The sequence below is a fragment of the Manis pentadactyla genome, chromosome 11, assembly GCF_030020395.1.
Source record: "Manis pentadactyla isolate mManPen7 chromosome 11, mManPen7.hap1, whole genome shotgun sequence".
NCBI lineage: Eukaryota > Metazoa > Chordata > Mammalia > Pholidota > Manidae > Manis > Manis pentadactyla.
Window position 1 is genome coordinate 15,601,191 of NC_080029.1, and position 22,199 is coordinate 15,623,389.

General features: G+C 37.4%; 1 protein-coding gene across 1 annotated transcript in view; it reads left to right on the forward strand.

Moving 5' to 3' along the window:
- The window catches only part of GALC (galactosylceramidase), an 82,919-nt gene that overhangs the window by 42,358 nt on the left and 18,362 nt on the right, over positions 1-22,199 (forward strand). Inside the window, exons 11-16 of the mRNA XM_036882102.2 lie at positions 758-882; positions 2,914-3,041; positions 14,690-14,779; positions 15,502-15,588; positions 17,666-17,816; positions 19,786-19,966. Coding sequence (XP_036737997.2) covers positions 758-882; positions 2,914-3,041; positions 14,690-14,779; positions 15,502-15,588; positions 17,666-17,816; positions 19,786-19,966 — 762 coding nt within the window. The remainder of the gene's footprint in view (positions 1-757; positions 883-2,913; positions 3,042-14,689; positions 14,780-15,501; positions 15,589-17,665; positions 17,817-19,785; positions 19,967-22,199) is intronic.

Genomic DNA, 22,199 nt, shown 5'->3' on the forward strand with positions numbered 1-22,199 from the left:
TTTGCTCTTGGATTTTCCTGAGAACTATAGAGTCACAATCTTGGGGTTCAGCAACAGCTGTGGACATGTGAAAGAATGGGTCAAAATACAGATCAATAAGCTGACCCAATTAGTACCTATAGGTGAAGCAGAATCATGGCAGTACAACAGCCCACATCTTGTTCTGTATTCTTCATATGCATTAGTACATTTAATTCTGACAGCAATCACATGAGTTGGGTATAATTATTATCCTCATTTTACAAATGAAGAAACTGAGGTCCAGAGAGGTTAAGTTTACCATGGTTTGAACCCAGGCACTCTGACTCTATAAGAGTTATCAAATATAAAACTGCAGCAGCTCAGAGTCAAGTTCCTAAAATTATGTCATGAAACGGGGGCATTAAGGAGGCTGACTCAAAAGGAAAGCAGGTGTGGGCAAAGAGTTTATGTATTTGACTCAAATGTGTGACATGTTTGGTATAGGTAGGGCATGATTCGTCTTCTGGCTACACCACTGTTCAGTAAAAATTGTACATCCCATAAACACTGGTGTTTTTAAATTATGTGATTCAGCATTAAAAATATTTAGATGCATCCAGTACTGGATTTTTCAAAATGTCAATGAACTTATGACTTAATAGTTTTGGGTGATCATTTTTTAGTCATTTACGTGCATTTATATAAACTCTGATAAGCTCTTTTTCCTAGAGGCTTGTAGGCATTCATATTTTTATCACAAGCTGTTTTGGTGTTTCTCTTTTGTCATATCTTTTAGCACAATTGCCTGGAATTTGGTGGCTAGTTACTATGAACAGTTGCCTTATGGGCGATGTGGATTAATGACTGCTCAGGAGCCATGGAGTGGACACTATGTAGTAGAATCTCCTATCTGGGTATCAGGTATGGTTCCGATTCTTTCTCTCACTTCCTACATTTCTTTCTGAGACAAAACAGAAAACACTGGAAGGGTTTATTAAAACTCCATGTGTGTGTGTGCATGTGTGCATACCTAAGTGTGTGTTTCTGTTGTAAGCAAGATTTGCCATAGTGGATATTTTTAAGGATCTTTTAGGTAACTAGGTGACTTTTTCCATCCTTGATTATTCTAAGACTAGGCTGTTAGAAAAGTAAGGCAAAGGGGGAGGAGGAGAGGGAGAGAGATTAATCTAGAGACGGACAGAAATAAATAATCATCTAAATATGTAATTACAAATTATGACAATTGCTAATAAAATGATGTGTAAGTAAAACTGAGTACAACTCAGAATATCTAAAAGTTTTAAAATTAGTCTTGGTGATACTTTATTCATTTATATTATACTTTTGATGATTAGGATAGTGTGCTAACAAAATCAAAGGTAGATGATTGACAAATGTTAGGTGATTAACAAATATTATATTTATTGAATTATTAAATGAAGTCAATGTAAAAGTTATGTGAGATATGGCTTAGAGTGTGCTCTAAATCTACTGATGAGTGTTGTTAGAGATAATTTTTAGAAAAAGGTAAAATCATGGCTCTTACACACACACAAAAATGAGCACATGTTAAAGATTTTATATTACTTATATGATATGAAGGAACCAGGCAGATGAACAACTAATTCAAAGGAAAAGTAAAAACAGTACAAATTTACTTGGATTTAAGGAATTTGAGGTGAATTGCAGATGGAGACAGACTGGAAGGGAGGGAAGGTAGGCAAGGAAGGAAGGGAATCAATCACAGCAGAGAAGGGAGGAAATCAATGAAATCTTTACCAGGCAGGATGTAATTTACATATACATAGTATCTGTATATTTACATGTATAGTTATCTACAACTTACATGTTTCAAAATGGTTTAATGACAACAAACAGGGCAATAGATAATGTGCCTTTTCCACTGAAATACAAAACTCTTTTTATGGTATCATTCATTAGTTGTTGCAACAGAAGTAGAGATCGTGCAGACAATAGATGGCATGGAATCACTTTTTCATGAAGGGGGATATAACCATACTAATAATTAATGTAATTTAAACAAAATAAAAGTCCTGTTGAAGAATATTCAAGTTCTTTATGTAATATTTTAATTAATAAATTAAGCACTTAGGACAATTTTGTTTTCACGTTGTAAGTGTAATCTTAAAAGAAACCAATTTCTTCAAAGGTTGAATGCCTTCATAGGAAAATCATGAATCTGAAGTGAATTTGTTTCCATTTTTAACCTTTATTTGGTGATTTTCTTTTTGAGTTTATGTTTTTCCTCAGAGAGATTTGTAGTCATGACATTAGTCATATAGTGGAGACATTATTCCAATATCCTTTAATTGTCCTCCCAAAAATATGAAATTTAAGTTGGACCTGTATATCCTCACTGGATAACTAATAAGTTGAAATGTTGAAATCATTGGTCCCACAAGATATAGGTGAACTAATTTACTCTTCTGATTTTTTTCACTGTTTTTGTGGAGTGGAGTGGAGTGGGGACATGGAATATTGTTCAGTACATATTCAGGGCCAGATTTGGAAGTATCCAGTAAATATAATAAACTTTGAAACCATAAAGCTTAGTTTTTGAAATGCATTATTAACTTTTTTAAACCCTTTTTTGGGGGGTTGGATTAAATAGAGATGAAGAAAAGGGTTGGGAGAGGATAACTTTATTTTACTTTTAGAAAAAAAAGACAGTGTTCTTGAACTGACAGAATGTGGTTCATTTATTTTTACCAGTCATTCTAAGAATCTTCCCACAATAATTGTGTTTGGCTGGACTAATTCAAACATTGAAGCATGAGATTGGTATTTCCTCCAAAATAGAAAACAGTTTGTTAGACTCAATTGGGCTCAAATCAGTAATTAGACTCAAAATCAGTAGTCAGCTTTTTTTTTTTTAAGAAACCCTATTATTACCATTTTTATCTTATTGGGTCTTTCTCTGCTTTTCTATAGCTCACACCACTCAGTTTACTCAACCAGGGTGGCATTACCTGAAGACAGTTGGCCATTTAGAGGAAGGAGGAAGCTACGTAGCTCTTACTGATGGCTTAGGTAACCTCACCATCATCATTGAAACTATGGTAATTCTTGTTGTTTTAACTCATTTTGTCAGTATTGGAAAAACATCATAAAGCACAACTGAACACTTTAAAAAGACAGCTCTGTTTAAGAATAATTGATATATGATAAACACCATGTAAAGGGGAAAAACCTTTTTTCTGTATCTACATAGATTTAGTAGCTGGGGTCCCAGAAATTAAACTGGCAAAAGAAGGATTAACAGGAGAAAGGAAAACAGCATTTATTGGTATGTGTAATGCACATGTATGTGGGAGAAACTGATAAGTAACTCAAAGGGGTGGTTACAATTTGAGTTCATATACCTAGCTTACCAGGTAATAGGGAGAGGGAGAAAGGGCACTTATGGGAAAATAAATGACTTTTTGGAAAGAAAAATGGGTTTCAGGAGAACAAATAGATAAGATAATTTATGATAATATTTGTCTACTAGTATGAGTGGTCTTTCCATCTTCAGGGCCATAAAACTCCCCTGGAGAAAGGATTTGGGATCACCTTTGTTCCCATTCTTCCTTTCTGAGAGTAGTTGCACCCAGAAGAAGAATTTATGGCAGTCTTATTTCTCAGATCTTGTTGCTTTTAGTCAGATAATGGAACTCAGAAAAGACATTTTTCTGCATCTGTTGAATCTTGTATGTCTTGAACTTAAAATAATCTTTATACCAAAGTGACATTTTGTGGAGGCATATTCTGATTCCCTTCAAACATATACTTAAAGTGCACCATTTCATAAGTTTAACAGGTATATGCCCCATAAACCATCATCACAATTGTTGATTGAAATCAATATGACTATTATATTAAGAAAGAGATTACTGAGAATCTTACTGAGGACCATGACCCAGATCATGAGAGTTCTAAGTGAATGCTCGGTAGCTCTTTGGAGATAGCTTATATGCATTTTACAGCAGGGGTTACGGGCAGGAAAGGGTTTGCATTAATCTGTACATCAAGCAGTGTGTCAAGGATATATTTGGTTAGTGTCCTAAAAGAATAAACTTTGTATATTCTGATGCTATGTGTGAAAGGAGGAAAGGTTTAGAATTGTTACTCATTCTCCTACTGAATTCTACTATGTACATGAGAACCAGGCCCCCATTCAGTTTGTTGTCTTTGAACATTCAAGGCCATTTCTCTTCTCAGCCATGAGTGAGGGCTATGCTAATCTTTCTTACTCAGGAAGAATGGCTGTACGGTATCTTCACAGCATAACGTGAGTTGTTCTGGCTGACCTAAGGCCTCTACAGCTTGCGTAGCTCTCCTGCCCATTAAGACCACCATGGGGGAGCATAAAAATTTCATTATATTTTACACAATCAAGATACTGAATGTGTCCATCACCACCCCCAAGAGTACTTGTGTCCTATGTCTTCTACTAACAAATTTTCTTATTTTTTAATTTATGTGGAAATTTCTTCATTTTGCTTTTGTTCTTTGAAAGATAATTTGGCTGGATATAGTATTATTGGTTGACACCTTTTCCATTGAATGTGTTCTCTTCCATTGTTTCTGATGAGAAGTCAACTGTTAATCTTACTGAGTTTCCCTTCTAAGTGGTAAGTCAGTTTTCTCTTGCGGTTTTTAAGATTTTCTTCTTGTCTTTGACTTTTAGCATTTTTACTAGATATCTCTGTGTTTATCTCTTGGCATTTGTTCTTGGAGTTTGTTAAGCTTCCTGGATCTGTAGAGTGTTTTTCATCAAATTTGGAAAGTCTTCAGCTATTATTGCTTCAATATTTTTTCTATTCCTTTCTCTCTCTTCTGTCCCATTGAGCATACATATGTCAGTATACTTAATAATCTCCCACATTTCTCTGAGTTTCTGTTCCTTTTTCTTCACTTTGTTTTTCTCTCTGTTCTTCAGATGACACCATCTACATCAGTCTGTTTTCAAATTCTTTACTTCCGCAAGTTCAAATCTGCTGTTGACCCCCCTCACCCAGTGAATTATTCATTTCAGTTGTTACATTATTAATTTCAGAATTTCCATTTAGCACTTTAAAAATTTTCTATCACTTTATTGTTATTGTCTACTTGATGAGACATTGTAATTATACCTTCCTTTACATTCCTTATTTAAGCCTTGTTTCCTTTAGTTATTTAAACATATTTATATTGGCTACTCTGATACCTTTGTTAAATCCATCATCTGGTTGCTCTCGTAGGCAGTTTCTGTATTGGTCACACTTTTTGTTTTTTTGAATGTTTCACAATTTCATGTTGAAAGCCAGACCTTTTATATAATATATCGTATCAAGTCTGAGTACTGGTCCCCTCCCGCTCTGGGGTTTGTTGTAGCACGCTTGCTTGTTTGTCTTGTGATTGTCTGGAGTATTTTAGTGAGGTTTATTTCCCCCTGTGCTGTGAAAGCCTCAGTGTTGTTTCTTAGAAGGTGCAGCTTTGGACACATGTGGCTTCTTAGAGGGTACAGCTTTGTACAATCACCCTGGGCTGACTGAAGTTTTCCCAAGGTCCTCTTTGTCTCTTTCCTTTCTTACACCTCTCTGTTAGTTGCTTCACTAATTGCTGGTGGATTGCCCTGTTTTTTCCAACAATGCCCAAGGGCTTAAGTTGCTCCACAACCTGGACCCAATTAAGTTCCAGCTTATTTGCAGAGGTCTATTTTGAGATTAGTGTTTTAGGTTTATTCTGACCTCCAGAGGGTTCTTCTTGGCTGTGTCTCTTTGTGGTTCTCCGTGGTAAACTAGTTGGGCTGTTTAGTTTATGTGTCAAAGGAAGCTACCATGCTCTTCTTATTTGCTTCCCACAAAACTTCTATTATTTCTGAGTGCTCTTAGTCTTCAATGTATCCATGCTGTGCAATTAATTCCTTTGGGGAGACTATCTGAGCTTTCAGTTTTATGTTCTGTCTCTTTCCCTGAACAAAAATCCCAGAGCCAACACTTGGAACTAGGAGTCAGGACAAAGGAATGTTTCTCTCTTCATGACTGCTGGTTTAGGAACAGGGTACAGGGTAGATATTTGGGAACTCAATATTCTAAGTGTGCCTTGCACAAGAAGAGCCCATGAATGGGAGCTGGGCAGTGGGAAGGAGCCCCCAAGCCTCTAGGCCACACTCAGTGTTACTTAGCCTTTGTACCCAGTAGCTGAGGGGAGGGAGTATTAGAAATGCGGACATCCTACTTCTCCCAGAAAGATACTATAGCCTTCAACTGGTAGCCTGTGGGGAGGGAGCCCTGTGGCTTCACCCCTTGGCATGGAATTTATGTCACTCTGGGCTAAGAGGAAAAGAGTCATGGTTTAAATGTGACAGACTTGCTGGCCTTACTGAGTTTTAGTAGATTTTCTGGAATAAATGTTTATTTGTTATGTGCCCCTAGGGCTGTATCCAGAGCCTTTGAATTTTCTTTAAATAATTTTTACCAGTTTTGCCAGGAGCAGGCTCATGGAACTCTTCACGTTGCCATTCTGGAAGTAGAACTCTCCTTCAGTTCCTTAGATGTGGTTTTCTTTAGTTCTTTTTTTCATTGAAGTATGTATAGTTGTATAGTTGATATACACTCTTATATTGGTTTCAAGTATACAACACAGTGGTTAAACAGTTAGACACATTATTAAATCCTCACCCCAACTAGAGCCTTTACTATCTGTCAACATAGGAAGATGTTACAGAGTCATTGCCTATATTCTCCATGCTGCACTTCCATCCCTGTGACCAACTTATACTATGATTGAGAATTTTTGTTCCCCTTTATTCCTCTCACTCTCCCTGCTCACCCACCTCAACCCCTTCTGCATGGAAACCACCAGTCACTTCTCAGTGTCTATGAGACTATTGCTATTTTGTTCGTTTTGTTTTGTTTTGTTTTTAGATTTCACAAATAAGTGAAACTGGCTTATTTACTTAGCCTAATACCCTGTAAGTGCATCCATGTTGTCATAAATGGCAGGATTTCTTTCTTTTTTATGGCTGAATAATACTCTAATGTGTATATGTACCACCTCTTCTTTATCTATTCATCTGTTGATAATTTGGTTGCTTCCATATCTTGGCTATTGTAAATAATGTGGCAATAAACATAAAGGTGCATATATCTTTTCAAATCAGGATTTTGCTTTCTTAAGGTAAATTCCTAGAAGCGGAATTATTGGGTGTCTGGTATTCCTATTTTGAATTTTTTGAGGAACATCCATACTACTTTTCATAGTGGCTGCACCAGTTTACCTTCTCACCAGCAGTGTAGGAGGTTTCCCTTTTCTCTACATCCTTGCCAACACTTGTTAGTTCTTTTCTTTTGGATAGTGGCTATTCTGACTGGTGTGATGCGATATCTCATTGTGGTTTTTATTTACATTTCCCTGATGGATAGTGATGTGTAGCATCTTTTCCTGTTGGCCATCTCTATTTTTTCTTTGGAATAATGTCTGTTCCACCCATTTTTTAATTTGGTTTTTATTTTTATTTTAATTTTTTTTGGTGTTGAGTCATTTGAGTTCTTTATCAATTTTGTATGGTAACACTTTATTGTATAAATCATTCATAAATACATTCTCTTATACTGTAGGTTGCCTTTTGTTCTGTTTTTGGTGTCCTTTGCTGTACAGAAGATTTTTAGTTTGATACAGTCCCACTTGTTCATGTTGATTTTGATTCCTTTGCTTAAGTAGATGTGTCCAGGAAAAAAATGCTTATGCTTTTGTTCAAGAGATTTTTGCCTATGTTTTCTTCTAAAAATTTTATGATTTCATGCCCTACATTTGGGTCTTTAATCCATTTCAAGTGTGTTTTTGTGTTTGGAGTTAGACAGTAATCCAGTTTCATTCTTTTCCAGGTAGCTGTCCAGTTTTCCTAACACCAGTTGTTGAAGAGGCTGTATTTTCCCCACTGTATAGTCAAGGTTCCTTTACCACATACTGATTGACCATATATACATGGGTTTATATTTGGGCTTTCTATTCTGGTCCATTGATCTATGGGCATGTCCTTTTGCCAGTACCATAGCTATGTAGTATAACTTGAAGTCAGGGAGTCTAATACTCCTAGCTTTGTTCTTTCTTGGGGTTGCTTTAGCTATTCAGGGTCTTTGATGGTTCCATATGAATTTTAGGATTCTTTGCTGTAGTTCATTGTAGAATGCCATTGACATTTGATAGAGATTGTATTGAATATGTAAATTTCTTTGGGCAGAATGGCCATTTTGATAATATTAATTCCTCCTATCCACGAGCATGGGACAGAAGTCCATTTATTTGTGTCTTTTAAAATTTCTCTTATCAGTGTCTTATAATTTTCAGAGTGCAGGTCTTTCACCTCTTTGGTTAGGTTTATTTCTAGGTATTTTTGATGCAATTGTAAATGGAATTGTTTTCCTGATTTCTCTTTCTGCTAGTTCATTGTCAGTACATGGTAATGCAACAGATTTCTGTGTACTAATTTTGTATCCTGCAACTTTGCTGAATCCATTTATTAGTTCTAATAATTTTTTTAGTAGAATCTTTAGGATTTTCTATGTAATATCATGTCATCTGCAAATAGTGACAGTTTAACTTCATCCTTACCAATTTGGATGCCTTTTATCTTTTTGTCTTGTTTTATTGCTGTGGCTATGACCTCCCATACTATGTTGAATAAAAGTGGTGAGAGTGGACATCCTTGTCTTGTTTTTGATCTTAGAGGAAAAGCTTTCATCTTTTTTGCCATTAAGGATGATGTTAGCTGTGGGTTTGTCATATATGGCCTTTGTTATGTTGAGGTAAATTCCCTCTATATCCATATTGTTGAGAAATTTTTTTATCATGAATGTATGTTGAATTTTGTCAAATGTTTTTCAGCATCTATTGAGATGATCATGTGGTTTTTGTCCTTCCTTTTTTTAATGTGGTATATCACATTGATTGATTTATGAATATTGTACCATCCTTGAATTCCTGGACTAAATCCCACTTGGTCATGATCGATGATCTTTTTGATGTATTTTTGAATTTGGCTTGATAACATTTTGTTGAGAATTTTTGCATTTATGTTCATCAGGGATATTGGTCTAAAATTTTCTGTTTTTGTAGTGTCTTTGTCTGGCTTTGTTATTAGAATGATGTTAGTTAGCCTCATAGAATGAATTTGGAAGTATTCCCTCCTTTTCTACTTTTTGGAATACTTTTAGAAGGATAGGCATAAGCTTGTCTTTAAATGTTTGGTAGACTTCAGCTGTGAACCCATCTGGACCTGGTATTTTTTGGGGAGTTTTTTGATTACCAATTCAATTTTTTTACTAGTAATTGGTCTATTCAGATTTTCTCTATCTTCCTCAGTCAGTTTTGGAATGTTGTACTTTTATAGGAATTTATGCATTTCTTCTAGGTTGCTCAATTTATTGGCATATAATTTTTCATGGAATTATCTAATAATAGTTTGTATTTCTTTGGTGTCAGTTGTGGCTATTCCTTTTTCATTTCTGATTTTATTTATTTGTGTCCTCTCTCTTTTTTTCTTGATAAGTGTGGCTAGGGGTTTGTCCATTTTTTTAAATCCTCTCAAAGAACCAGACCTTGTTTTCATTGATTTTTTTCTGTTGTTTTATTCATTATTTTATTTGTTTATGTTCTGATCTTTGTTAGTCCCTCCTTCTACTAACTTTGGGTTTCATTTATTTTTATTTTTCTAGTTTCTTTAGTTGTGAGTTTAGACTGTTTATTTGGGATTGTGTTTGCTTCTTGAGGTAAGCCTGTATTGCTATGTACTTTTCTCCTAGAACCGCTTTTGCAGTGTCCCACAAATTTTGAATTGTTGTAATCTTTTTCTTTTGTCTCCATGTATTGCTTGATTTCTACTTGGAATTGTTCATTGATACATTGATTATTTAGAAGCGTGTTGTTTAGCCTCCATGTGTTTGTGTTTTTTGTTTTGTTTTGTTTATATAGTTTATTTCTAGTTTCATACTATTGTCTGAGAAGTTGCTTGATACAATTTCAGCTTTTGAATTTATTGAGGCTCTTCTTGTGGCCTAGTATGTGATCTCTTCTGGAGAATATCCCATGTATACTTGAGAAAAATGTGTATCCTGCTGCTTTTGGGAGGAATGATATGTGGATATCTGTTAAGTCCATCTTATCTCATGTGTTGTTCAGTGCCTCTGTTTATTTATTTTCTGTCTGAATGATCTGTTCATTGATCTAAGTGGTATTCAAGTCCGATTGAGTTGCAGTCAATTTCTCCCTTTAGTTCTGATAGTATTTGTTTTACATATTTAGGTGTTCTTATGTTGGGTACATAGATACTTATAATTGTTATCTCCTCTTGTTGGACCTGACCACTTTATCATTATATAATGTCCTTTTTTTGTCTCACTACTTTATTTTGAAGTCTGTTTTGTCTGATAGAAGTAGCACTGCTCCTTTTTTCTCCTTATTATTTGCATAAAGTATATTTTCCCATGCCTTCACTTTCAGTCTGTGTCTCTCTTTAGGTCTGAAATGTGTCTCTTCTAGGTAGCATATGATCTTGTTCTTTTATCCATTCTGTCACCCTCTGTCTTTTGATTGGTGCATTCAGTCTATTTATATTTAAGGTAGTTATTGATAGGTATGTGTTTATTGCCATTTTATTAAATGTTTTCTGTTTTTTTTATAGTTCCTCTCTATTACTTTCTTCCTGTCATATCTTCTCTTGTTTTTCTGATGTTTTCCTTTAGTGTTGTGATTGGATTTCTCTTTAAAAAATTTTTTTGGTGTGTCTGTTACAGGCTTTATGTTTGTGGTTACCATATGGTTCATGGATAGTTTCCTAAATATACAACAGTTTTTATTAAGTTGATGGTTGCTCTCTTTCAAACACAATCTAAAAGTACTTCTTTTTTATTCTTCTTTCTCCCCCACACATTTAATTATTATATGTCTTGGTGTTATCTTCCTGGGGTTCTTTTTGTTAGGGGCTCTCTGAGCTTCCAGGACCTAGGTGTCTGTTTCCTTCCCCAGATTGGAGAATTCCTTAGCAATTATTTCTTCAAAGAGACTTTGTACCCTTTTATCTTTCTCTTCTCCTCCTGGTACCCCTTTTATGCAAATATTGTTTCATTTGGAGCTGTCACACAGCTGTTCTAGCATCCTCTCATTTCTAGAGATTCTTTTTTTCTCTCTGTTTCTCAGCTTCATTGTGTTGCTACCCTTTAATTTCCATCTCATTGACTGTCTCCTCTACTTGCAGCAATCTCTTATTCATTCCCTCCATTGTATGTTTCACTTCAGTTACTGTATTTTTCAGCTCTGAGTGGCTCTTTTTCAGCTCTTCTGCCTCTTTGTTGAAGTCCTCCCTGAGCTCCCTGAGATCTTCAATATTTTTCTGCAGATCAGTGAGCATACTTATAAGTGTTATGTTGATATCTTTATCATGAAGATTGGTGATCTCCGTTTCATTTAGCCTTCTTTCTAGTGTCTTATCCTGTAGTTTTATTTGGAACATATTCCTCTGCCTCCACATTTTTGTCAGGGTTTCTGTGTTTCTCCCTTTGTATTAGATGGGTCTGCTGTGCTTCCTGGTCTAGAGAGTAGTGGCTTTATGAAGAAGGCATCCTGTGGTGCCCAGAAGCTCAAGACTCTTTACTCACCAGTGCCTGGTTCTCCTTTGCAGAGGAGCCCCCATTGCTTTTGGTGGGCTATGAGCAGGGAGACCTTTATACCTGTCTGTCAACAGTAGCTAATGTTAGTCCCTGGCTGCTCACCTCAACTGGCCCATTGTGAGCTAGGCATCAGTGCTTGTGCTGGGTCTGTCATGGGCAGGCCACCCTCTGCCTGCCCTGCAGTGATGGCAGTGCTGCTGGGCTGGCAGGGTGGGTGGGGCAGGTACTCAGGTGAGTGTGGCATGGGTCTGGGCCATGAGGATGAAACAGCACTTGGAGCTGGCTCCTGCAGGTGCTTCTCTAATTGGGCTGAGACAGGCCTAGAAAACTGGGAAATCCTCCCTCTGCCTGCAGGGCGGCAAGGTCTGATGCTTCTGGGCTGAGCAGGAAGTTGTGCTCACAGTGCACAGGGAAGCATGTCATGGCTGAGCCACTAACCTTTGAGGCTTCTGTGACTGCCCAACCAGTGGGCTGAGGGAAGGCTGGGGAGCTGTCTACCTGCCCTTTCTCCTGCCAGGAGAGCTCAGTCCTGCCCTCACCTCTCTGGTATCCTTTTCACTGCTGGTAAATCTTTCAAACTGCTGCTTCCATCTTGGGTCTCAGTGGGACTTACAGAGCATACCTTCCCTCCACAAGCAGCTGAAGTCTCAGCCTCCATCTCTCCCTTGTGTCCAGCCCTGTTAATTACCAAAGCCTAGTGCAATATGGACTTGTGTTCCCAGAGCAGATCTCCAGGGCCAGATGTGCAGAGCTCCTGACACTTATCCTCTCCCTGCTTCCTCCACTTGTCATCTGGGGTGGGGGAAGGGCTTAGGTTCTGACTGATTGCAGCTCTGCCACTTCACCCTTCTTTGTGTGGTCTTTTCTCTTCTTCACCAGGTGTAGATGGTCTGTTCTGCATTCTTCAGGTAATTTTCAGGGTTAGTTGCATTTGCTGTAGTTGCTTCCTTGGTGTGTGTATTGGTGATTTGCAACCTTGCCTTCCTACTCTGCCATCTTTTTTGAAACGTTCTTTTGTTCTTTGAACATCTTTAAGCACCTGATTTAATGTCTTTGTCTAGTAAGTCTAATGTCTAGTAAGTCTAATGTCTAATACATAATGTCTGGGCTTTTTCAGATAGTTTCTGTTGATGACTTTTTTCCCCCCATCTATGGGCCATTCTTTCCTGTTTCTTTGCAAATCTTATAATTATTTGTTGAAAACTAGTCATATTACATATGTAATGCAGCAACTCTAGAGTTCAGATTTTCTCCAGTCTGTAGCATTTGTATTTGTTCTTTGTTGTTTATTTGATTAGTGAATTTCTTCAATGAGTTCTATAAAATTTATAAGCTTTATCATGTATGACAACTGAAGCCTCTGCTTAGGTAATGGTCAGCTCATGATTGCACAGAGGTTTCCTTATGTTTATAATAGGCAAGTCGACCTGTGTTGATGGGTTTTGTGTACATGTGGGGCATGATTTTAACAACTCTGCCTTAGCTTTTACTTCCTGTTTGAGCTACACTTTAATTCAACTCTTGAATTTCCCAGTAAAGCCATCTGAGGCTACAGTTTTCTTTGTGGGAATATTTTTAACTATAATTTCAACTTCCTTTGCAGATATAGAGCTATTCAATTTGTCCATTTCTTCAGTGAGCTTTGGGTTTTTGAGACTTTCAAGAAATTTTTCCATTTCATTCAACTTGTTTAACTTTCAGGCATTAAGTTATTGATGTTACTCCCTAGTAGTCTTTTAATATCTATATAATCTATAGTGATATCACCTTTCTTACTGATGGTAATGATAATTTGTATTTTCTTTTTGTCCTGATTTCCTGATGAGTGTAGATGGAAAGTTATTAGTTTTATTGATTTTCTCAAAGAATCAGCTTTTGATTTCTTGATTATTCTCTTCTTGTTTTCTGGGTTTTGTTTAATTGAGCTCTTCTTTGGTCTTTATTATTTTCTTTGTTCTGCTTAGTTGGTTTTAATTTGCTCTTTTCATAGTATATTAAGGTAGAAGCTGAAGTCTCAAATCCTTTCTTTTTCTAATCGAGGTGTTTGGTGCTAAATTTCCCCTGTGTACTTATTTAGGGGCTCCCACAAATACTGATATGTGTGGTTTTTATTTTTATACAGCTCAAATTTTTTTCCAATTTCCATTTTTATTTTAGTCTTTTCTTTGAGCCGTGGATTATTTATAAATTTGTTAGTTTCTAGTTAATTTGTAATTCTTTAGAGATTTTTCTGTTATTTATTTCTGCTTTAAATTCCATTGTCAGAGAGCATACTTTGTGTGACTTAAATCTTTTTGAATTTATTGAGACTTCTTTTATGGCTAAGAATATGGTGTACCTTGGGAAATGGTCCTTGTGTTTGAATAGAATGTGCATTTTGCTGTTGCTGGGTGAAGTGATATATAGATGTCAATCCAGGTAGTGTTGTTCAAATTATCTGTATCCTTGTTGATTTTTCTGTTTAGTTATATCTCAATTACTGAGAGTGAGGTATTGAAATCTCTAATTATAATTGTGATTGTCCATGAAGCCTGGCTGAGAACCTTGTACTGTAAGTGCTGTGTGATTGTTGAATCCTCTAAAATTAGGATTATATCTCATACTTATTTTGATTCTAGTGCATAATAGTGTCAAGTAAAAAAAGTGGTGTTGACAATGCGATTTGTTATATATATATTTAGTTGATTTTAGTTATGTATTTGAAGGCTATATTTAGTGAGAGTCCTTTTCAGTGAACATATCACAAGTGTTTGCTTTTTGTATTTTACTTGGAAATCACTTTAAAAAGTGATTTTTATAAGTGTGTGTGCCATAGATGACTCTGGGATTTAGTCATAAATTTGAAGTTTTATTCAGCCAGAATGCCACTGAGCTTTATTTTGATGAGACACAGATAATACACATTCAATAAAGGTGACATAAAAAAAAATCTTTAAAAATGTGAAGTAAACTTATACTTCTCACCTATTGGGTACCATTTCTGTTAGTCTTGGGCTGTTCAATGTTTAACTACTTTTTCCTGAGGTGGCTTGTATGTCATTTGCATAACTTATGTTATTTTCTTTTTTTCCCCTCAGAGCCATAAACATTCTACATGTATACGGCCTCCTCTTCCTTATTTCAATGTTTCCCACCAATTTGCTACCTTCGTTCTTAAGGGTTCTTTTGTAAGTAAATATGTGGGCCTTTTATTTTGGTTTTGATTAAAGAATTTGTATATTTTATCATGGGCCAGCAATTCTTAGTGAGGTTTTATGTTAGGGGCTAATAAGAGTTTGCATATGAATGGATAAGTGCTCTGGCATCTTCCCTCTGCTGCCAGGATTTAGTGAAACTATACAGGAGCCACTAGGAGGTAAAGCTTTCTGTGGCTTTAAAGAACACTTAACAAAAGTCACTTGCAAGAAAGTTGTTCTTTTTGGTAGTAACATCAATTGTGTAGTCTAGGGAACTTTCGAGCATTGACCTTTACAGTACTCTGTATATATTAAAAAAGGCACCCGATTCTTGTTATTTCTGCCTTTTTTAGATTTGAAACAAACAATACTGTGCCTTTCTGACTACTAATTGTATAATACTTGTTTTTTACTACTAGAGTATTCTTAAAAAGCATTTTATACAGGTATAATAATGAGTATTTTTGAAGCAGAGGCACTAGAATCTTCTCATTTGCCAAAAGTTTATAGTATTTATAGGAAATACACTATTTGCCTGAATAATGTCTTCCTATTTTCAAAATGTTACTATTTAAAATTTGAGGTGGGTCTTTTGGTAAATAGAGTGCATGATGTCATTGGTTCATTCTTGCTGGTGCTAATTTTGGAAATCCTCCAAGAGGGTATGATGAGTCACTCAGCTATGCATTTTTTTGTGTGTGTTTTGTCCTCAGAGTGAAATACCAGAGCTACAAGTGTGGTATACCAAGCTTGGAAAACCATCTCAGAGACATCTTTTTAAACAATTGGATTCTCTATGGGTAGTTTTATAAAATACATTCCTATGTTTTGAGCCTTGCGACAGTAAAAGGGAACAGAAATATGATCAAAGAATTAAGAAGTTTTAATTTTATATTTGATTTTATGGTTGAGGCATAATGGAGAGAAAGTTGTCCCCAACTGGTTTGAAAAATAGAAATCCTCTTCAAGCAGTAAGAAGTCTATATTTATAGGTGTGTTTGTGTTTTAGGTATTTAGTTTATCTTGGTGAATGGTACCACCAGCACTTGGCTGCCCAAGTCAGTAATTAGTCTCACTTGAACCTTTCTCACTCACCCTTTACGTAGGACCAGTGATCAAGTATAGACGATTCTGTCACACACGGATTTCTCTCACCCATTCCTCATTCTCCATTCCACTGCCGCTGCTCGTTTCAGTTCCTCATTACCTCTCTCCTGGGTTGCAGAGGTACCTCCTGTTTCCCAGCCTTCAGCCTGACTCCCTCCAGGTCACCTAGTATACTGCTAGTGTGGTAATCTAGACGCAGATCTGATCGTGGTCGCTCCACCGCTCAAAGCGCCTCTGAGTTTTCCTGGGAGTTCCCATCCCTTAGTGTAGTACAGGACCTTCGTTATCACCTTAAAGGAGTAGAAGACGGCTTTCCTTTTCGTATGCGTGTCCTACTAAACTGGCCTCTCCTCACAGACGAAACTTGAATTTTTCAAAGCATGGCACACAAATTTACGTACCTCTGTGACTTTGTCCATGCTTTTTCTTCCTCCTAGAATGTCATCTCCTCACATGTTTGTTATCCTGTAAGACTCAGCTCGGGTGTCTCTTCCTCTGAAGCTTGCTCCGCCAGACTTAGCTGACAGCCCGCTGGGCATATGTGCTCAGCTAGTTAAACGCCTCTACTAGAGCAGACACCTTGAGGATGGGGGCCCTGCGCATTTAGTTTTTTATCTCAGGTGGCAGCTATACTGCTTAGCTCCTGGCGGTTTCTCAGAAAGTGTCAAAGAATGAATTGGTTTAAACAAGCATATCCCTTCACCTAATTGACATGGATCTGCTCTTTTTCTTGTAATTATTAATGTTCTGTGATTCAACTAGTTACTATCAGTGATTGAAACCATTTATATTAATATTAAAGAAAAGAAAGATTTCCACTTTTTGTACAACAAATTGCTAGAAATAGCATAATAAAATTATTTTCTCCATGGGGGCATGGGGAAAATCATATCATTTGGGGTTATTCCTGAGCCAGAATATGGTGTTAGATATTTCCTAGATCTGACCAATGATTTATTATTGAAGTGAAGATATGATATAAACTCCTTTCATTCAAAGTAGGAAAAAAACCTCAAATTTCATAAAATGGGCATACGTGTAATGCCTGCATTAAAATTATGCAAAAGATTTCGGTGTCTTCAGAGGTCTGCATTTATCATAGAAGAGCTATGATATAGAGAGTGTTTCTCAAAAGTCACTCACTGAGCTAAGTACTTTATGAACATCATCTCATTTAATCCTAACAAGAGCCCTGTGAGGTATGTATTTTCTTCCTCATTTTGTAAATGAGGAGATTGGGGTTTAAAGAGATTAAGTTGCCAAGATCATAAATGTGACATAAGCCTAACTTGCTGACTGAAATATATATTGAACGTATAATGAGTAGAACCCTTTTTCTTTGTGGTAAAAGCTTTTCCATGATTAACAACTGAGTAAACAAAGAGCCTTTATGGATTTTTCTGCTTAGTAAAATCTTAAAAAATAAATAAGCAGATCTCTTAGTTACCTGTATTGAATATACACAAGCGTTGAGGAGTTAATGGAAAACAATTGACTAATAGAAATAAAATTTGGAATCATCTAGTCCTCCTTCCCTCCACATGTGAAATTCCTTTAAAATCCTTCTTATAATGTATAAAATTTATAAAGTCTTCTAAATAATTAAAAAAAGATTCCAAGGTCAAAGATTCCGTGTGACCCCCAGAAGTACTTAGGAAGGTCTGACAGAAATGAGTTTGGCCCTTCTTTAAGCTTATTTTTAAAAAGCTATTTTGTGCAGATGTGATGAGCCAGGGCCCCTGGCCTTGACCACGGCCCTTCTTTCTTCAGCTCCTCAACAGCAGCGGCACTTTCACACTGGAGCTGCAGGAGGATGAGCTGTTCACGCTCACCACCCTCACCACGGGCAGCAAAGGCAGGCACGCGCTGCCCCCCAAATCCCAGCCCTTCCCTCGTAACTACAAGGATGATTTCAATGTTGGTAAGGTTTTTTCACTCAAACTTAACTTGGTTCCATTTTTAGTAGTCGTGGGCAGATTTCTGCCTGCCGACCCGGTGCATGGTGGAGTGGCTGTGGAGAGCACATCCATTTAGCTGTAAATCTCTACGTGGAAATGTGACCTAGTTTTTACTTCGTGGTGCTTCAAGGTAGATCTCAGCTTGAGGACCCTGTTTTCAGTGCCTGGAAAAACACACACCGCACTGTCGGAATGGAAGTTATAATCCAAACTTGTTTTTGTAACACTGCTACTGCCCCATTATCCATATCTCATGAAAGCCCTTTGGACACTTTCCTCTTGTGTGGAGATTAAGGAACTTAAATACCTGTCTTTCCGTGTGCTGGCAGCCAGAGTACCGAGGGCCCTTGTGCCGTCCTTGGGTGACCCAGTTCACCTTCCACCCTCTAGCTGTGCCTGGGAGTATTGTATTTGTACTCTGCCGGCTTTCTAGTAAGATCCATCCTAAAGCTATTGGAAAAGCTTTTGACAACAGGTAATATAGGAAAACTGAACAGTTAGGAGGCGTGGTTATGTGGTTATAGTCCTCAGTCTCTCAGTAGGTGACAAAACTTGTTGACTGGTAGGTGTAGTTGTATAGACGGTGGACCTCACAGGCAGGGTCAGGTGGCTCAGTTCTCTGCTCCTAAAACCTGTAGCTAGAGGAGACAAGGAGGGAAGGAGTCCGTTGAACCCCCTGTTGCTGCAGGGCTGTTTGTTCCTCTGTGGCTGGAGACTCCTGCTGCCTGCTCACTGCTGCAGGGTCTCGGCTCAGCTCCTTTGCTTGGGAAATGACCTCCCAGTCAGTTGGAGTCCAAGGCTCTTTGGACTGTGTGCTGGGGTCCTCTTATGTGAGGAATAATACTTATTCCTTAAGGATTCAGGTAGTACAGATGGCAGTGAACCTCAAGGGGACCTTGGTGCTGTGTTTTCTTACAACTCTGAAATGGTCTCTTTGACGGACCATTAATTTTGCCAACCATGATTGCCAGCCATCACAATCAGTCTCAGTTCTCTGCTGGCAAAAGCAGATCTTCTTGCTTTCATGAAATCTATGTGGGAAGTGGTCTAGTTATGGGGTTGAAGGACTTCTGCCAACACCCAAATTCTTCTGTGACCTGAAGACCAAAGGCATTTCTAAACCCTAAATCTAAATTTCTAAATTAAATCTATATATGATCTTTATTGGCTGTAAAATAAACTAAAAACTAAAGGTATAAACTATAAGCCAAGCTTTAGAACTACTTTATAGGGTTCTTAATTTCTCAAATGATGTGATGATCTTGAAAAAGCATGAAGCACAAAATAGCTGTAAGATGCATGTCTAAATTGCTGTTCTCTAGCCTTTGTCATTGCAAGACTGTAATGTAATAAAACTAAGAGGAGGTTGATAGATAGCTTAGGCCCCAAACTGGTTTTTGCTTCATTTTAGTAAAAGAAGAAAATTTGTAATTTATAAATTCTGATATAATGAACCTTTTCTAATGTTCTCTCATTGGATAACTGTGACCAATGATTTAGAACCATGTTTGACAGATGTTAGAAATGAAACTTTTCTTACAGAGTCCTTGCTAGGTGCTGTCTTATGTACATGATTTATATACATTCTTTCATTTAATTCTCTTCTTGCCTACTTAGACATGAGGAAACTTGAAGCAATTGAGCAACTTGCCCGTGGGGAAACACTGAGCTAGAATTTGAACCCAGGTCTACCTTACTCTGAAATTCATGATCTTTCCTCTTAAGCAGTTGCATTGAATAATGTGTAACACTGATCATATTGATTTAATAGTGATGCTATAAATATCAATGATCTCTTTATTAACCTAAATCCAAAACTTTGGCTTTAGGTATCATTTACTTATTTAAAACTTCAAATACCATAAAATATCTGAGAGGAGAGAGTCTATAAGGATTTGGTACTAAAAAGAGAATTTATTTTGTTCTGAACAGTTGACCCATTTTTTAGTGAAGCCCCAAATTTTGCTGATCAGACTGGTGTATTTGAGTACTTCATGAATACTGAAGACCCTGGAGAGCATCGTTTCACGCTACGCCAGGTTCTCAATCAACGACCCATCACTTGGGCTGCTGATGCGCACAACACGATCAGTATTATGGGAGATTATACATGGTATGTTGCCTTGATGTCCTTAACGTACATCTCACTGAAATAACGTAGCTCTGCCTTGTAATGTTGATGGGTACATTCTGAAGGTGAAGTCTTTCAATGGTCCCTTCTTGTCCAAGAACCTAACAGGTATGGTGTGTTGCTGCCTCGGTGTCCTTTCCTCAGCTTTGCCCAACGTAATAGTGACTATTGCAGGAGAAGATTGATTTTAATATAAAAATTGAGGACTTTTGGACCCAATTACAACTTCATATTTGTTTATAAATAGACTTAATGATTTGCTGGTTCTTTTTGCTTTTGCGGAAGAGTTGGTTTATTGGTCTGGTGTTGCCATCTGCTGGGTCCACAGTAGAATTACACTGTTTCAGCCTTAGTAGGAAAGCCATTTACCAGATGACAGTAGATGGCAATAGTAAAAAGCAAATCAGCTTTTAGTTGGCTCGTGAATTCAACTCTTTTCTTTACACATTTAATGAAGAGACAAGTTATGCTTATTCTTAAAATATAATGACCAAAGCAAAACTTCCCCTTATCCTGTTAGTTGTGGAATTCCTAGGTACTGACTTATTTCACCTGTTTTAGGTTTTTCTTTTCTATTTTTTCTTTTAACTAGTATAATTCTACTGTGAAACATAAAACACAAGCATTCCAGCTTTAGTGATGGTAACTATTAATGCCAAGTGACCAAACAGCCGTGTCTGTTTGGAAATTCAGCAGGGAAGAAAAGATAATTCTGAGAAGAACCTTGAATGGTGTATCTGGGGAACGCTATGGAAAGTCTTCATCCCGTCTGTATTTTCTCTCACCCTGTTATAGGTTGCATTTCTAGTCCCAAGCTCTGACAGAAGTCTTGAGAACCTTTAAATTACCCAGAGTTTCTGGATCCCTTGGCGCTTTCAGCACCGTGGGGAGTTCTTGCCTCATTTAGGAGAGCTCCGGTGGTGTGTCTTTTTACACAACAGAAATGCCATTTATCCCAGCATCTCTGTAGTGAACATATTTCTGGTCATGTCTCTGGGGTCTGTGATTTCCTCATTTGAGATGGTGGTCTTGTAAGACAGGTGTCTGGGCTTCATTGTCTAAGGGATGGGCCCCATTATTTTGGTCAACAGTTTGGAAACAAGCCACCATGGGAAACCTTTAACTTTCTACAGTAACCCTTATCTCTCATGCCCATGAATAATACATAGGGCTCTTTCTGAACCCAAACTCTTGTTTCTGGCTGGAACTCTAGAAAAATTGGGAGACTCTTTAACTGCAGATGTAGAGATGAGGTAGAGTACCATCCAAAGATTAACGAAACCTTTCTGTAACTTTATAAAGATTTTGCAGTATCTAAGTGGCAGTTCTCAATCTTTACTATTGCACTGGGTAAAGAGATGTGGAAGAAGAGCACAGAGAAAGTGGAAGAGAGGGAAAGAAAGGCATGTTCTGGAATAAAAAGAACCCAGACATAGCAATTATGCATGCCAAGAAAGGATTGTTTTCATCCTCATTAAGCCCAACTTTCTTCATGTTACTCCACTGCCTAGGAGTGTGCAGTGAGTCCTGCTACTGAATCAGATTTACACTTGTGTGCCTGACTTCCAAGACCCTTTCACATTTGGTCTCCTCCTATTTATTATGTAGTAATTCCCAGTATTTCATCCTGGATTTGAGGCAGCCAGATCTATTCAGAGATCCACACACATCCCATGTTCATTTCTGTTCTCCAGTTGCACTGCCCACTTACTGTGGGGAAAGGAGAGAATGAAAACTGGGTCATCCTTAGCCAGCTATATGCATCCCACAACCATCTTATGGGGTAAGGGTCAACCTCTCCACCTTAAAGACTGAGAAATTGAGGCTTCAGGGAAAGATTTGCCCAAGATCCCAACTGTAAGTTGCAGAACCAGGCCAAGAGGTCAGGTTTCTTTGGCATTGTAGCCCATACTCTTTGGAGTATATTTCACAGCCTCATTTTAATCATTGTCTTCTTCCTAAGAGTAGGAAGAGAAAAAGTAGTGTAGTTTACCTATGGTGCTATTTTAATATATCACCTCTCACTGCAGGCACAGTTCTATCAGTTCTTAGAATAGTGTTTGTGGTAGAACTTCCTCTCTCAAAGCTAGGTTTAGTTAAGTACCAGCACAGTAATGTGACTGCAAAAGCTAGACTTTACCAAAGCTCCTTAAGACCTTTCATCCTGTGGGTAAGCTTCGAATAGGATCTGAAGACAATCACAAAATTACCTTTC